The sequence below is a fragment of the Pelophylax lessonae genome (genome assembly GCF_965119305.1).
Source record: "Pelophylax lessonae genome assembly, chromosome: 6".
In the NCBI taxonomy this organism is placed as follows: Eukaryota; Metazoa; Chordata; class Amphibia; order Anura; family Ranidae; genus Pelophylax; species Pelophylax lessonae.
In genome coordinates, this window is record NC_138773.1 from 235,703,977 (window position 1) to 235,723,039 (window position 19,063).

Consider the following 19,063-nt stretch of genomic DNA (forward strand, 5'->3'; position numbering starts at 1 on the left):
TTCTCTTTTATACATGACGCTACTTGTATATCAAGTCAAAAGTTATTTAAAAAATTTGCTTGTCTTGCAAAGCACTCTCAAACCAAGTTACTCTCAAACCAAGGTTTTACTGTATATGAATAAATGCACCAAAGTCAATCCTACATTTTTTTTCTCTCTTTTTAAATCAATGTCATAATGAATCACCCACTGGCTTTCTAGATCTCTTGAATGTACTATGGTTAGCATCTAAGCCCATTATTAATAAGAAAATCATAAGAAAAATGAGATGACACCAGCTAAAGAAAAATATGTGAATTGGTGGGAGCAGAAATGGATACTGCAGGAGAAAGAAATAACAGCCAGTTATTAGATGCCTTTGGGTAATTAAACCTAGCAATGTTTACTCATAACTGAAATCTCAGTTTGGGTGGTATGACCCTTCCAGAAGGGAAGCAGACTTCCTTGGAATCTGACACTCTGGTGTTTATTAGAATGCCTGATCTGCCTACTATAATGAGAGAGGTGCTGGGGAGCTGAAAGAATGCCATCATCCCAATCAATGTGGAGCAAAAGAAACCCTTCAAGGAGGTGGGACTATTGTAGGCAGTATTGGACAATATGCAAAAAAGGCATGAGTATATGAATGTTAATAAAATACTGTAAAACCTTGGTTTGAGAGTAACTTGGTTTGAGAGCGCTTTGCAAGACAAGCAAATTTTTTAAAAAAATTTTGACTTGATATACAAGCGATGTCTTGATATAAAGTGACGTCACGTCACAACTGGGTATAAAAGAGTAGAGAGGCGCCTCTAAGTGTAGCAATATTATTACATTTAATGAAGGTTCAATATTTAGCAGCTCACATGGTTGATGATTAAAACAGGCACATCTAAGTATGCAGGCATCCGGGGTAAAGCTGCCCACAGACCATCCTCCGCACTGCCATCTTCATCAAACCCTTCCACCCTGCGCTCCACGAGCGATTCAAAGTCTCGCTTTCAGATCACTCTACTGCAGGGTAGTCTTCCCAATCACAATTGCAGACTGACATCGGTGAGAGCCAGTGGTTCAGAAGAGGGTCTATGTGGACAGCTTTACCCTGTATGCCTGCATACTTAGATGTGCCTGTTTTATTCATCAACCATGTGAGTTGCTAAATGTTGAACCTTCATTAAATGTCCCCGTACTGCTACACTTAGAGGCACCTCTCTTCTCTTTTATACTCTGTAGCTCCTGCTGGATTTTGCTTCTAATCCCCTTATGGAGGCACCATTTGTGGATGGACATTTTATGATGACACAACCTATCAAATTGTTATAAACTTTGTATATAGACTATAAACTGAAAGACTTATGAATAAATAGTTGTGGAACGGATCATTTGAGTTTCCATTATTTCTTATGGGAAAATTCGCTTTGATTTGATAGTGCTTTGGATTACAAGCATGTTTCCGGAACGAATTATGCTCGCAATCCAAGGTTTTACTGTATACGTTTTATTTATCGCAACAATAAAATTGCCCAAAAGGACACAAAGACATATATGGATACGGTGTCATATTTAGCACAGAGGCAGTGAACTACTATAGGATGCTTAGCTTCCATCCTCCTAGTGTTATAAACAGACAGACATTTTACAAGTAAAGAGGAACTAATCCCATCGATTTAACGGTTTCCCAGAGAGTCAAGACATGCTGTAAATGAGAACTGTCAACAGTTTTTGTTCTCAACCGAACTGTCAAGCTATCAAATGGCTGGTGTCACGGCTCAGGGGTGTCCAAACTTTTGACCTTCCTGGGCCACATTGTAAGAGAGCAATGGTCTTGGGGCACACATAAAATACAGTAAAGGGCCGTACACACGGGCCGAATATCGGATTGCATTGGCCGGTTTATTAGAAACCGGTTGGTATTTGGCCCATGTGTATTGCAGCTGGTCCGACAGAAGCCGGCCGAACTGTCGAAGAGGCATTCCTGGAGGAGGAGCGCTGACCGATGTGTTCTGGCATGGGGGAGCACAATAGCTCAGCTGGGGAGATCGCTGTACTAACATTGCATAGTTGTTAAAACGGCTCCTCCCGAGCTCTTTAGTTTTTTTTCCATTCTGTCTGCTGGGTTAAACGTAAAAAAGAAATAGGTCATACTAAGCTTAACACTAAGGATTGCCGATCACAAGGTAACAATCACCCATATAGAGAACTTACCCACCCATCTAAATAATACTTCATTTTTTTTTTTTTTTATAATAAAAAGAGGGAAACATAAAACTGGTGATTTTGACACCGTTTTTGATAAAATAACACATCAATATTTGATCCAATGGATGTCGTTTTCTCAAAGTTTCATCAGATATTTTGGTTCTAATTTTGCCCTTCATGTGTTTCATCCTTGAAAATAGTTGTTCACAAACATAGGTGCTGCCAAAAACCGATGATATAGATAAGTTGTGATTGTGAAGAGTGGGGTATTTTTATTTGGGACGATAAAACGTATAAAATTCCAGTGCCTGTCAGGCTTTTCTTCAGCCCCAAATGTTGCATAAGTGTAAATGCATTTTTACAAACCCCCCCCCCCCAAAAAAAAAAAAAAACCTCTTCAAGTAAGTTTATAATTTTGTGTTGGGCTGCCATTATAGTCATCTTGGGCTGCAGGTTAGACATACATCCCTGACGTAGCTGATCCCATGTTCAGCACCACCATGGCAACTGCTGATCAAACAGAGGCTAAGATGGCAGCTTCTTGGCTGTAAAGGATAGGAGGGTTTAGTTCTGCTTTAACGTTAGAGAATACAATGGCAAAAAAGACCAAGCCCAAAAATAATCCAAGGCAAAGCCCAAAAATAATCCAGGACATACGTAGCACACTTCAAGTTGGCCTGTGTACATCTTGGCATAAGAAGGGATGATCACTATGGAATGATACAGATGTGGCAATATTGATCACAACATGTCAATTTCATTAACATATATTTTTAGCAAATAAAACTGCAATAAAAACAAGTGGAACTGGCACTTCACTGGGCGCATGCCAGTTTCAGACTGGCAACACACTAAAAAGTGAAGGAGAGATAAGGGAGAAAACTTTTTTTTTTATGGCTCCCATGGACAAATAATGCTAAGATGTTGGTTATCCTCAAACACATGTCCATTGGACAGTGCATGGCAAGTGACCTTTGTTGAATGAATGCTCGGCTTTTCCCTTTACTATAAGAAGGGAACAATAACGCATCAGGCAAACGTTTTCCCAGCGCAGCCCAATGAGCTAGCACTTGGCTGGGATCTGGTCATTTCTAGTCAGGTATCAGACTGCTGGTAACTAGGAAGCAAAAGGTTTAACTTATTGTACACTTTCAGCATCCTGCCCTTATTGCCCCCACAGTATGTGGATTCCAAATTATTTACAGGGCACCAAAACTTTTCATAGTGCATTACAAAGTGAATAGGACACGAAGTTAGGGAACAGTATTACATTGCTATTCCTATTTTTCTATATACAAAACCCTTTCTAAGGGCTAGACTTCTCCCGAGAATAGCAATCTGATATCTTCCATAAGAAGCCATGAAGTTTAACAGTCACTATTTGTATTCCTATCAGCCTCTAAACAAGAAACCAAACACTGCTCTTAGAATCGCGACCAAATAAACAAACTTTTTCACATAACTCTGAACAACGTAAATGGTGTGACAGCCGTCAGGTTGCTAGGAAGTTAATTCCGACACAAAGGAACAAATTGACAGATCTGGTTCTTGTGCTAATACACAAACCAAACAGTCTCCAAGAGGAATCGGCCATTGCTACAAGCCAAGGGTCTTTAAGAGAAAGTCTTCCTTACAGTTATTACTTTATGTCCAAGCTTGCCACAACTTGCAGTAATAGACATTCAGCATTGCATGCACGCCAAAAATTCCTAAATTTGTTTTTTTTTTTTTTTTCCACAAGGACAGCAAGTTTAAAAGCAGCCCGACACATACAAGCGATACATGGCTTTAAATGAAACCTGTTGCAAGAAACATATGCAGGTTCCTGATGCTGAGCTTCTTCTAAACATGTGTGTCTAGCTTACGTGAATTCAAGAACAAGCATGCAGCAAGTGAAGGCAGAATTTAAGATCTGCATACTGGTTATGATTTAAAGTATTGAAGACACTGGGTCTGTATGACAGCCAGGCAACTTGCATTTCAGAAAGGTTAGTTATGGCAGCCTCAGTCTCAGGACAGTCTCCATTCAAGCATAATGGAAGGAAACCTCTACATATCAGGCAAGCCTAACTTGTCAGGGCATACAGATGTCTGCAGGTCAGTAAGAAATGTAGAATTATATTACACAGTAAGTTTTAAATAGGGAAGATGATGCAGTGTAAAGGTAAAACATATAGGCTGCCATTGCTGACCTCCCAGAAATACTGGTTGCCTGGCTGCCATGCATGTTAAGTCACTAAACCCCATGAGAAGTAAGCAGAAAGAGACCAGAACTACTGTATATTTGTTCCAGGTCACTGAATTGGGAAGTGTCTAATAGATTAGCATAAGAGGCATGCAACAGCAGCCCATATATTCCTCTTGTGACAAGTTCCCCATAAACATAAATGAGATGATAAAGGAACAAAGCTAAAGAAGTAGAGCATGTTCCCATTTGCAAAGTAAATTATCTCTTTTGCAAGGCAATTTTCACTTAGCTTAGTGAATGTGGTGAAAATGTACTTTGAAAAGAATACCTAACATGCAAGGAAACTTCTAAACAAAAAAAACACAGGAATTTTTCTTTCACATGATTGGATGACTGAAATCAGCACAGTTATAGTTCATTCACTAAGCAAAGTTTGCAAAGTGAACATGCCCTACCATGTCAGTACATCAGCCTCAAGTGTATTAATTGATTTGAAGGACTCTGATCACAATAGATAAGCCAAAGAGCAAGGTGAAACATGCAGTATATCCCATAACCACCTATAAGCACTCTGTTCTCAAAAGAGTGACCCCTATAACCTGGTTGTAACAATGCATGTCCTCTCACCGGGACTGGGCCACCTGGGAGGCCCTGAAGAACTCTCCGAAGGGGAGGCTTCGCTACAACCAGCAATAAACCTAGGAGGTATATTGGAGTTGCGTTTGAGGTATCATGAACAGTTCTTGTGGCATATCCCTTCCTGGTCAAACTGTTTGAGCATATACATCGCCCTGTATTTGATCATCATCTGGTAAGCAGTTGGTGTGTACATCACGGCTGGGTGTTGGCTCCATCTAAACTGCACCATTGGGAATTAGGATCTTGCTTCTACTCCTCCTTTTCCATCTACTCCTCCTTTTCCATATATTCTATTGGACCTTTTGGACTTGTTAATAGACATTTTTTATCTGACATTTTTATCTAGTGTTTGGCGCTACTATATCTCCTTTTTTTTGTAACAATGCTATCGCCTTATGAAACAACTCCTGAAAAGTTATTTTTATTTGTGAAAAAAGTGATCTAATCTTCCGAACATGCAGTACTAAACAAATCCTTTTTTCAAAGTACCATAGAGCTAAATAAGTAGTGTTGGCCACATACATTGTAATAACATTACAATCTCATTTTCTTCTTTTTGATTATGACAACTTTACATATAATGCCAAACTTGGTATTTCCAAAAAAAAGAAAAAAAGTATATTTGCTATGATCGTTATAAAAAGGATTAGATCTAAAAACTGTAAAAACGAACAGAGCCAAAAACTCCAACTCTCATATATGCAATATTAAGCACACTTGTACAATTATTCATAATAGGTGAACAAAATTTTGTATCCTGTAGGTCTCCATACCTAGAGCATTTTCTCACCATAAATGCAGAGGACTACAATGAACGTGTCTGGGTAGAAGGGGGGAATTCATCCAAAAATGCCACAAGCTATGATATTTGGAAACAAAATCCCTTTACGTGAACAGTCTTTTCCTCATCTCCAAACTATAAATGGGCAAGATGAGGATTTCAGACAATGTTTTTGTGTGAAAGTGACAAACTGCTCATTTAATGTCACCTGAAAAGGCATCCAGAATCCATGCAAGTACAAGCTTGACTGCAATCAAACACACTGGGATACAGGTTCCTGGAAACCCCCTTTAGACCAGGACCTCCCATTACAGTATACTGTAAGGCTGCAGACTTCCAGTTCCTAGCAAGGCAACGGAACCTGAAAAGGCTACTCTTTTGATGGCTAAGGATTGGCCGACTTGCACCCAAGGTACATAATATGAATTTTATTTAGAAGCAATAAAACAAGTGAAAGCTTATTTTGGTCCAGGACTACAGTAACAGAGCCACATGCTTTGCCTTTAATCCGAAAGGTTTTTTCCCCACTAAGCCTATCCACAGGGTGACTGAGAAATACAAAGCAGAGCATGGGAACACACGTTACATACTCTGACAATGAACACAGCCGACAAGTCTGTACAGGAAGATCTTATACCATTTAAAGGTTAATTAAACCCATTACCTGTTCCAGTGGGTTGTGTGTGACTAAGTAATTGTACTACCTCGCGCCTTTACCCTAGCGTTTACAGACAAGCTTTGCCCTCCAGAAAAGATTTTATTTTGTGCAGTAATTAAGTATCAAGCTTGTTGTCAGCTTGGAAACCCTTGCTGCAAAACATTATAAAACATGGACAACAACTATGTGTATATTTATATAAGAAAAGACCTGGTGTTCTAAAACCAGCCATACCGTTCAGATTACAACAAAAAATTCAAGATGTCTGCTTTGCAGGTAAAAGTCCTACTTAAAGCTCCAAAAATACCAGTTCTCCTTCCTAACACCATTTCTGTGATGGTCATGTGCAGGAATTCGGTACATTTCCTAGCAGGGTGAACTCTAACAGCTGCTGCTGTTTTGGCACTTTGTTACACTCACCTAACCCATACACTAACCAATTATTCCAAATGACATGCAAAATGCTGGGTTGCATGCAAAAAAATATCATAAATTTTGTATCTGTCCCAGTACTAGATCGAGTCTGAAACACTTGTTGTAGACGGGTACTGCATTCATCTACAGTACTGTACAGACTGTTCTCCTGCTGACTAGACTGCAAAGGGAAAAGTCTACTCACCTTCAGCTCCCAGAGATAAGTCATCTTCAAAACTGTTGCCATTCTTTAAAATCATTCCTGGGAAGAAAAATGCAACATGAACATTCAGTCAGAACTGCCACATGTTTTCCTTGTTACTGTATCAGATGCCTGCAGCGTACTGAAGGTCAGTGTTCAGCTGAACTAAGCACAGTTCAAACAAGACAAGAAAAAAAAAAAAACTGGCTGTTCATGCAACATGTTTCACTTCCGCACTGCAAAGATCCAACAAGAAAAAAAAAAATCATTATCATTCTCTGCATTACTTTGTACCATGGCCCTTCTATATATTGTGAGGAAAATAAATCAGGTGTGGCAGGTTCAGAGTAGAATATACATAATCTGCAAACATCATGCATAAATCACTCTCATTTACATTTTAGGCAATACAGGAAGGACTTTAAAGGCACTTTGTCATAGAGATATGTATATTCCTAGAAGAACTGTTTGTTACACAAAATCCTTTATCAGATAAAATTCAATCCTCTATCTAGAACATTTTAGAATGAATTAAACCAACTTTAGACCAAAATTAGATAAAACCAGCTTTGGGTGTAGTTCCCAGAAGAGACCATGAGAGCTGGGGGCACTTGAAAACATTTTTGATTTTGTTGGTGGGGGGGAGTTTACCGTAGATCAGGGGTCCTTAAACTTTCTAAACAAAAAGGCCGGTTTACTTAGCTACAGTCTGGCCCCCCTAAAGTCTGCAGAGATCAGGAGTAGAAAATGTCCCAGCATCAGTGGGAGTAAACAATGCCCCATCATTGCTGTCTGTGTGAGGAATTGTGCCCCATCATTGGCGTCACTGTGCCCCATCGTTGGCGTCATTAGGAGGAACTGTGCCCCATTCTTTGTGTCATTGGTCGAAATTGTGCCCCTTCATTGGTGTCATACTGTTATTGGGAGGAATTGTGCCCCTTCATTGGTGTCATGCTGTTAGGCCCCTTTCACAAGGGAGGACCGTTCAGATCCGCCTGTCCGTTTTTTTGGCGGATCTGAACGGTCCCCCCATGCATTCCTATGGGGCATCGGATGTCAGCGGAGACATGTCCGCTGACATCCGACCCGATCCGATCCGTCAAATCTGGACGGATGGAAACCCTATTTTCCATCCGTCCAGCGGATCGGATCGGATGGGATCGGGTGAGAACGGACTGACGGTCCGTTGACATCCGATTTCCCCCATAGAGATGCATGGGGAACTGTCAGCTGTGTCTCCGCACACAGCGCGGAGACACAGCTGTCCTCCTGCTGCTCAGCGGGGGATCGGCGGCTCGATCCCCCGCTGAGAAAAACGGACTCCGCCCAACGGACGGAGTGTGTGAAAGGACACTTATTGGGAGGAATTGTGCTCCTTCATTGGTGTCAGTGGATAAAATAGTGCCTTAAGAGCTGGATAAAAGCAAGCAAAAGGCTGCAGTTTGGAGACCACTGACCTAGAGGATAATATAATTTGTAATATTGGTCCTGCATATTTGTACAATCAGAACGGCCAGTTAACAAGTCAATTTCAAGCAGCACAGTGACCCGTTTAGCTATCATCATGCATAAATCTAGGTAAGACATACACCTCCTGTTTCTTTTAAAACTTGAGTTTATTCTTATTAGGACATGGATTGTCCACTAGATTGGAAATCCATTCATTGTTACTCACACACGAATGTGTTATTTCACATCTTTAACAAAAAAATGAGAAGGTGGAGAACATTGTACACCCTAACCCATTAACCCCCACCCCCCCCCCCCCCCCCGTCCCTGCTGCATTTACCTCCATGGATGATTCGCTTTCACTGGCCATGGAGCTCATACAGGGTTTGGGGATTTGAAAGGCACTGCATTATTCGGGGATGAATCAGAGTGATTCTGAATGGCCACAAATCACAATCGCTCAGATCTGTTTTGTGAGGGGAGTGGAAGTTAATCATCCATTTTCATCCTTGTTTTTGTACCCTTTACCATACTCTGTATATGTAGTATTACAGTAATACTGTTCCCATTTTATATGGTCCACCTTGGTACCTGCTAACTTTTTGCTTTAATGCAGGCATGTCCAACCTGCGGCCCGGGGGCCTCATGCGGCCCAGAACCTCAGGCAATGCGGCCCACTGCCCCTTGACAATTTTTTTTTTGCTGCGGAGGAAGGAAGTCGAGTCGGGGGCATGGCCACAGAGGCAGCCTTGGAGGGGATAATCCACTAGTTGTGTTAAATTAGTGCTGGGGGGGGGGGGGGTGGGCGCGGCAGCACGGGAAGGGCACGGCGGCATTTTATTACTTGTATACCTTAACTATAGTATATATTTTATATGCGGCCCGAGACAATTTCTCTATACTCAATGTGGCCCAGAGAAGCCAAAAGGTTGGACACCCATGTTTTAATGGGTTCTGTCTCTATGCCCCACCTCCAGGACCAAAAATATTGAAAGGAGACGACAGGCAAGTCATCTCTATCAAGGCCTAAAATGGAAGTCAACCTAAAACATTTGTATTCTTTTTAAGCATATCTAAACCAAAGAGTAAATTATAATAAAACTGCAGCTGTTCAATCCTTAGATGAGGTTTATTATTATTTCTCAGGCTCTCTTACACACCCTTTATACCTGGTGATCCCGTAAACAACACTTCTGAGACCTTGGTGGAGACACTCACTCCTCTACTGTATCTACCGCGGGGAAAGCCGTGGTAGCCACCCAAGCTAAACTACAAACATGGCTCCCTTTGTTCCTCTCCATTATATACGGTAGAGGATTCGGAGATACGTAGTTTATAGAAGATGTTTAATTATTCTGAGTTTGGTGGACAGTGTGGAAGAGAACTTATGTCAGCTTTTATTCCTTCTGTAATCACTCTGGAGTAAGTTTGGCTCACTTCTGTCCCAGAGACAAAACAGGAAGTGAGACCAAATCTCCCCAAATTGTGGAAAAACTCCATCTTTGACAGATGTCATCAGGATAGGTCTTTTTACCTAGGGGACATTTACAATTAGCTGAAAGGGTCAATGCCCATTTTTTGATGAGTTGCCATGTTAAAAAGGGCCTAATTGGTAACAATGGAAGTCCATAAAAATGCATGTTGACAATGCATGAGATGGACACAGAAAGGTGTGAATCTAACCCAAGATATCATCCTTACCACAGCTGTCAATAGTGGGTTTCTTTTCACTTTCTGTGCTGCTGACAGCTCAGGAATCAAGTGTCAAAGATCCCTATCACACAGGATGAAAAAGAAGACTGGAAGTAAAGGAAACCTACCCCACGGAAGAGCAAACTAATAATAATAATAAAAGCCAACAGAAGTATTAACCCTACCTCTCTATTAAAAACTGAAAAGAAAGGTGTTCCTGGAGCTTCACTATGCACACGGGCACAAAATACACTGCATACAGATCCATAGTGCAGCCTTTACTTTATGGATCTGTAGGAAGATGTATGTTAGGATGTGTCCATGCACACGTCAATCTAAAATTGTGTTCAGCTGCATACAAAAAAAAAAAAAATAATAAAACCACCTTCATCCGCTGTCTTGGGAAGGGACCATATTTAACAATATACAGTACGCATGTAAACGTTTGTGCCATTAATTACATGCGTACATCACTAAGTGTAATTGTATGCTATTGGCCCCCGAATGCCAATGATGCTGGGCAACTGGAACTGCCTGCATAGCTAACAACTGAGGATGCTGGTCAGCAGGTGCTGCCCGAGTCCTAGCACCCTAGATGACAGGGATCAACTGTGCTTTCCCAACAAAGAACGGTAGGCGCCTGGAGCCATCTGCATCCTCTTTGCACTGTACTCTGTAGGGATGTAAAGATTAGCACAAACATTCTATGCATACAGTATACGGACAAGATTTTATGTTGGATCACCCTTACAGTAAGACCCTCTGTAAAATCAAGGCGCCGTGTGTAGGAGCCTTTTCAGTTTACTGCCATGAAAGCATACTGAAATACTGTACACAACCTTATTTTTGTAAAAGATTTTACCAACTGTTTTATCTGAACATTCTAGAATATTAGCTGTGTTGTATGGGAAAATTGGCACCTGTACTAGTGTTTCAAAGTAATCCAGAGACGCATTCCCTTTTGTGTAACACATTGAACAAACAGCTTCTATTAACTGCCCTGTCTGCAAACATATCAGGCAATACACATAACTGTCACTTACCCTTCGGAAAGCCTGCTGGATTCGTTTGTTCATCCAGGGACGCTCCCAGAGGCGTTCTGAAACAAAAAAAAAAAAAAAGTTTGCCCAATTTAGTTTAGTACTTAAGAAAAAAAAATGGTTTCACATCCTTCCTCTGTTACCCATACTAAGTAAAAGATAAAAAGGGTGGAGGCCAAATATTTCTGTAGAAATTGCAAATTGGGAAAGACTAAAAAGAAGAAGAAGAAAAACACAGCATTCTCTACACACGCATATGCATTTTATGTAACACAAACCCTGGTGGGATTTCCAGATAGGTTTCCATTATCTCTTAATTGGCATGATAGTTAAAAAAAATTCAACGGCACTAACTGCTTTGGAATCCAGGCTTCCATATCAGCGACCAAAAGAAAGCATCTTATGTAGGTCACACCTTAAGCCAGCCATATATTGGCTCGAATCTCGGTCATTTCAGCATGGACTAGCTGAGATTCAAATCATGTATGGGCAGGCCGATTGTATCAAAGTTGATCAATCAACTTGAAAAACAACCAGAAAAACAACCAGCATATCAGGTTTTTCATGCACAAAGGCTATAGTCGCTAGCAATAATCACATGTGGGGTATTTTCTAAAACTGGTGAGAGCAAAATATGGTGCAACTTTGAATAGAAACCAATCAGCTTCTGGGTTTTATTGCCAACGCTTAACTGAACAAGCTGAAGTTAGAAGCTGATTGGCAACCATGCACAGCTCCAGATTGAGTGCACCAATATTGATAAATCTACCCATTTGTATTTCTGGCAGGGACAGCGCCCTGCTGCACCCCCACCCAACCAACCCAACCGAACCCCACCGGGTGAACACAATAGCTCGGTGGATTTGAGCGATTGCAGGAAAAAAAAAGTTGTCACCATCTATGGCCGGCTTTATGTTCTTGCTGCATTAGGTGGGTGAATGGATTTAAAGATCAACCTTACCTGATGATACAGCAATTTCTTCTAAAGCCAATTTTGAAAAGTTAACTTTCCATTTCAATCTGAAAATACCAACCTGTTTAACATTTCAGGTACTGCCTTCTTGCAAAATGGCAACCAGGATCATTTTGTGCATTCTGGCTAAAACACCACCCAAAAAAATCGATGGTTATGCTTATGTTATTAGTTGCCTGGCAGTCAGCAAAACAGAAGTCAAGTTACAGGCAGACCCCCAAAAGAGTAGGTTTAGCTTTGGGGAAGGATTAGGGAAGAACAATACATTTCTAAAATGATGTGGATCCTGCCATTTTTATTTTAACAGTAAGATGGCTTAGATGGAGGGTAATAAAAACGCACTCCTCCCAAATAGTACGGTTTTAGAAAGGCCACCATAAGGACATACTTTTTATGAGCAGAGAAAGACAAGATTTTAAAGAAAAGTGTGCTGGAATCCTCAAAATGTACACTTATTTTTTTCCCTTGACAAACCTGGAATTTCACATTAACAGCACTGTATAAATATTTGAAAATTCTCCTTCCACTTGCGTGAAAAGCTCCTGCTTTTCACGCAAGACTACATATTCGCAACGTGTGACTTAACAGACCGGATGGAAGACATGATGATGAGCAAAACTAATCTAATCTACATACATTATATAATGAACAGGCCTGAACCTGTGACCAAGCTATGGACATTCAAGTATTTATACCTGATTGACCTCTATAGCTGCAGGCACTTTGTCTTTCTTCCTCAGATTTTACAGTAGACACATCATGCTCCCCGATAACTAAACTCCGCTTGTTTTCAAGCAGTGGCAGCCTAACAGCCTCCTAATTTTTAACATCAATAGAGAAACAGCCAACAAAGGGGTAAATACATGCATATTACCGTATTTTTCACCGTATAAGACACACTTTTTCTTCCCCAAAACTCAGGGGGGGAAAAGTTGGTGCGCCTTATACGACAAATACACATTTTGCCTGCATTAAAACTGCCCCTAACTTTGTGTGGTGCTTGCTCGCAGTCCTCTTTTTATGCTGTGTGTGCTGCAGGCTGGATTTGTGGCATGTACTGAGGGCTGTGGAGACTTCTCTGACCCTCCCTGCATGGCCAGGCTGTGTGTGTTCGGGCTTCCCTCTCCCTCCTATAGCGCGCCTTGTCCCCCCCTCCCCACAGTCTAACCACGTGCTGCCCGGGCACCATGTCAACGCTCTGCTGAGCTTACAGGTACCTTTGCCTCCATCAGTGCGGGCTGTGCCTCCTCATGTCTCCCCGGGCAGTCTCACTCCTTGCTGGGCAATGTGGGCACAATTGCGCCGCTTCTGTGCATATCTCCCTGGCACTGATCAATCTATGCTGCCCTGAATTGTCCGCACGCTGCCCCTCCTGCTCCATACGTTCCGCCTCCTCCAGCCAGTGTTTACTGTGTGCTGTCCGTGCAATTCTTGGGGTTCGAATAAAAACATTACAGCCTTATTTTTGTTACTTTCACTGTTTACTGACTTTACCGACTGTTAATGAGAGTAAAGATAGTTCTTAATATGTTACATGGTTGACATAAAATTGTTCTTAAACTGCTGTTAACTTTATACAGTTGATATAAAATATTTTACTACAGTATTTGGTTCAGAATCTTTTTTTTCTAGATTTTCCTCCTTTAAAATTGGGTGCGTCTTATATTCAGGAGCGTCTTATACAGCGAAAAATACGGTATCTGTTTTACTTGCCAAAAGGGGACTTTGTTACATTAATATTTCCCACCACCGCTGCACTACATACCAGGAGACAACCATATTTTCTTGTTCAGAGTTCATGGTCCAATCTCTGCCTCTTTTAGGGGTTCATAAGTGGGGCTTATGGGGCTCACTAGAAGAAAAGCAATCCACTGTGCTGAAGGTGCTTGCTATATAGCAGGAGAGCTTTTATTTTTCCTTGCACGGGTTTGCTTTGAGCTGACTTGTTTCCATAAAAAAATATAAAAAAATAAACCACACACATGATCCAACAGTTGATCATAGGCAAACTAGCTTTGCGTGCAAGGCCTCTATGTATATTAAACAGTCGTTATGTACAGAAATCGAAGAGCACACAAGACTATAAGAAACAAACAAAACTATTTGGTCAATGCAACAAGTTGCACAAATCAAAAAGAAGTGCTGCGCTATGGCAAAATGAAAACTGAAAGAAACAACTCTTAGTGCTGCTGTTCAAAAAATCTAAACAATTTTAAAAGTGACAGTGCTAGTGTAAAGTGCAAAATGGTTGTAAATATTCACTGATGATAGGAGTAATAATTAAATTCCCCTTAAGGTGCATACAGAAAATTAAAGTGCAAAGTGCAAATACCTGTGCAAATAAAACTATATCAGACACATATAAATACAACATTAAATGAGTGGCAATAATAAATGAATAGTGATACTTCCACATAAAAGTCCAGTGACAAAGTGACAAATAATGCTTCAGCAAGTAGCCAGTGAAAAAAAGTCCAAAGGTGCTTAGGTGCTGAAAGAACTGTGCAAAACCATGCAAGCAATCAGATGTGATGTAGTGAAGATCCACCCCCTATAGATGTTACACTTACCGGACAGATAGGAACCCCAGACACTACTGTATAAGGGTTAAACAGGCATGTGTCCAGTAAGGAACAAGGTAAGTATCCTTTAAAGCTGATAAGGAATATAATTCTCCCAGTGTGTAATTCAGCAGGATAAAGGAACCATATGGGGAAGGAAAGCTCACAATAGTGTAATATTGTTAAAGAACGTTTCACTAAAGCAATATATTACACTCACATTTACTTGGTAAAAGCAGGCTTTGTATATCGAATTTGTCTTTTGGCTTGCGGTGCTCGCTCGGGGCTGCGCTTGGTCCCGGCGTGCGTTCCACCGCTACCGGAAATGACGTAGAGGCAAGCGAAGGATTGGAAATTGTATCGACGCGTTTCACCCTCCTCCAGGGCGTTATCACAGACGTATCACAAAGAGTGTCTCTGCTCTTCCTGGCTGGCCCCTCCTCTCCCCCTTCACAACCATCCCAGGTGCTTCTATGCCATAGGATGGACAAGAGAGGAAGGGCTGGCCAGGAACAGCGCGCGAGAGTCAGGACTACCACAGCCGCTCCCATGTAATCATGTGCCCCGCTCCCATGTAATCATGTGCCCTTCTGCCATTTAAATATATATGCACTGCTAGCATGTACTGTGCCCTCTTGCCCCTGTATCTTGCCCAGCTTCTGCCGCCCTGTACACGGCTATCAGTGACGGAGATAAACATCTCAGAACACTAGCAGACTCCTTCCATAAGAAAGGTTACAAAGACAAAACCATCAACACCAGCCTAAACACGGCCTTGAAAACCCAAAGAGAAAATCTACTTCAATACAAAGAAAAAATAATAACCGTGTAGCTCTAGTTACCACTAGGGATGATCGAACGGTTCGGGTCGACCATCGGTTCGACCCGAACATTGACTGTTCGAGGTTCAGCCGAATTTAGAACTTTTTGCTAAAAAAGTTCGGAATTCGGCAACCAGAACCGACCAAAATGCAATGGGACAGGAAATGGGCTTTAAAAGCCCATGATTGGATGATTAGTAAAAGCCAATTGAGGGGGCAGGAGAATGCTAGGAATGTGATTGGAGTGACTAGGGGGTCCAGAGGCCAATCATTAGTGAATACGCCCCCCAGTATACAAGATAGCCCCGCCAAATTCCTAGCATTTTAATACAGGGACATGGAAGAGAGTGGAAGCAGTTCTGTTACTTCTGCTTCAAAAGTGTCATTTAGCAATTATTAGTGTGAGGAAAGGGATATCTAGTGTAGTTAGGGTACTATTTTCCACTATAGTTAGCTTCAAAAATCAAGTTTCTGTAGGGAAAGTGTTAAGTGCCAGGGTGACTGTAGTGTAGTGTAGGGTGAACTGACACTGACTGCTATGGCAGGGTGACCAAACCCTTCCATTTCAGGGTGACCGCTATAGAGAAAGGATCGTTTCTCTTATGTGACTTACAGAGCAGCGATATGGCTTCTCTCCGGTCAGCCTGCTTTTTGCTGCAGGCGTTTATAGGGCTTTTTTGAGGACATGTTTGGAGTCAGGCATGACATCTGAACTTGTGTATAGGGGTATATATACACACACACACACACACGTATGTACATATATAGGTGTGAAAAGAGCAGAACACTATGCATGTGCTAATGAAATAAGTAACAGGCATATGGCTCCACTCCTATCACACCTATATGTGTGTATGTGTATAATACATACAAGTGTGTGTGTATATATACCCCTATACACAAGTTCAGATGTTTTGCCTGCCTCCAACGACCCCAAAAAAATGCCCAAAAAAATGCCTGCGCCAAAAAAAAAAAAACGCCCAGGTGTGTTATTGCAGGGTTTTTTTTGGGCATTTTTTTTGGGGTCTTTGGAGTCAGGCATAACATCTGAACTTGTGTATAGGGGTATATATACACACACACTTATATGTATTATACACATACACACATATAGGTGTTATAGGAGCGGAGCCATATGCCTGTTAATCATTTCATTAGCGCAAGCATAGTGTTCTGCTCTTTTCACACCTATATATACACCTACACATATATAGGTGTGAAAGTAGCAGAACACTATGCTTGCGCTAATGAAATAATTAAACACCCATAAGGCTCCGCTCCTATAACACCTATATATGTGTATGTGTATAATACATATAAGTGTGTGTGTATATATACCCCTATACACAAGTTCAGATGTCATGCCTGACTCCAAAGACCCCCAAAAAAAAGTCTGCAATAACACACCTGGGCGTTTTTTGGGCATTTTTTGGGGGGTCTTTGGAGTCAGGCATGATATCTCTTTTTTTTTTTTTCAATAATTTTTTCAATAATTGGCTCTCTATCAAAAATGACAATTTTTAAGAACTTTTTTTTCTGTGATTAATAGTCTCTGGGGCATGACCCAGAACCCTAGGCACTTATTATTTATTGGGTTTTAGGGCTTCAAAATGGCGTTTTTTGATTACCGAAGTTCGGGTCCCATTGATTTCAATGGGGTTCTGAAATCCTGGCCGAACTTTTTGGAAGTTCTGGTGTTCTGGTCGAACTGAACTTTTGAAAAGTTCGATCTTCCCTAGTTACCACATACAATCTAGCATTAGAAGGGATAAGAAAGATAATCAAAGATTTACAACCCATTAGAACAGAGGACGAAACTCTGAAAGAAATATTCCAACAACCCCCCCCCCCCCCCCCCCCAATACTGGCTTTCAAGCAATCACCCAACCTCAGACATAAACTAAGTCAGTAGTAGAGCTGCACAATTCTGGATAAAATGAAAATCACAATTTGCCTAAAATAAAGATCACGATTCTCAGCGTAACAGCATCTCACACATTATACAAAAAAATCAGGGTGACTTTACTATTTTGTTTTTATTCATTGACTTGTATTTTTTTTCTCAAAAAAGTTGTGTATGAAAGGCCGCTGCGCAAGAACAGTGTGACATAAAATCTTACAACGACCGCCATTTTATTCTATAGGGTCTCTGCTTAAAAAAAAAAATTAAATATATATATATATATATATATATATATATTGTAACAGGAAGTCAGCTAAATCTGGGAATGTAGTCACAGGAAGGAGATACATTTCTACCTGATTTAGAAAGTCCATTAATTAATTTAGGGTGTTGGCTACAGAGCTAGCCAGCAGGAAGTTGAAAGGCCTTCACCTGTTCAGAATGAGGGAGTTAAGGCTCTATAATTTGTTCAGAGAAATTCCTATTGTTTGCTGCCTCCAGAAGCTGCATCCTGAAGCCATGTGGGCTGGGAGCAGGAGGACAGTCAGCGTGTGCCTCCCGACAGGATGTGTGGGCCTGGGAGAAGACCCCCCGGAGTGATGTGTGCCCGGGACGGTAACCAAGGGTGAATACGTCTCAAAGGTGAGAAGACGAACTGTTGATGTGAAAGAAACAAAGGACTGTGTTGCCCTGTGAAGCTATTATAAAAGGACTATTGAGTGTCCGCTGGAGGACAAGGAAGTCTGCCCGACGGTAGGTTGGAGACAGACACCTAGGCAGGTTCCAGTTGTGAGAAGGTAGCCGCCCACAGAGGCAAGGATTTATTTTCTGTTTTATTTTATTTTGGATGTTTTGCTGCATACAGCCTGGTGAAGAAAACACCATTAGAATAAACCATAAACCTGTTGTTTGCAAGCACTTTTGGGCTATTTCTCTGTGAAAACGCACTCCCCAAGGAGTCATCCACGCCTACCACCGAGCTAATCCCTCACATATGGTGGAGGTATGCAGTGGGCATAAGCAGAGATCCCTGCAATGGAGTGCATATGTTTGATGAACTTTGTCTGGTGCATGAGATTGCACAATCTATGTGTGCAGGAGAGAAGATCCTGACAGAAAAAAAAAAAAGTGTTTTAAAGAGACAGCGGTCTCAAAATTATTTGATGAACTTTGTTGTGTCTGGTGCAAGTGACTGCACAAACTGTGTGTGCAGGAAAAGAGATCCTGCAAGAGAGAGAAAAACTACATGTGTTGAAGAGACAGTGGTCTGAAAATTGTTTGCTGGACTGTGAAAAATTTGTTTGTGGAGTTATTGAAGATGGGGCGGTCCAAACGCCTGAAAAATGCAAAGATAGATGAAATGAGAGACCGGATTCTATGGATGGAGGGGATGTTGCCGTCTGAACCAGCCCCATCCATGCCTAAAGAGAGTCTACTAAAGAGGAAGGTTGTTGTCCCTAGCAACACTGATGAAACTGCTATGGAGACGCAGTGTGCTCAGATGAAAAGTAAACTCAAAATGGAGGAGATGTTGAAACATCTGATTATATCAAATGCAGCTCAA

At 41.3% G+C, this 19,063-nt stretch overlaps 1 protein-coding gene across 2 annotated transcripts in view; it reads right to left on the reverse strand.

The window, feature by feature from the left end:
• ITPRID2 (ITPR interacting domain containing 2) overlaps window positions 1–19,063 on the reverse strand; it is a 198,400-nt gene that overhangs the window by 110,602 nt on the left and 68,735 nt on the right. For both annotated transcript variants that reach the window (XM_082260381.1, XM_082260382.1), the window contains exons 3-4: window positions 11,245–11,300; window positions 7,064–7,120 (exon numbers count right to left, since the gene is read on the reverse strand). In XM_082260381.1, the coding sequence (XP_082116507.1) occupies window positions 7,064–7,120; window positions 11,245–11,300 (113 nt within the window). The remainder of the gene's footprint in view (window positions 1–7,063; window positions 7,121–11,244; window positions 11,301–19,063) is intronic.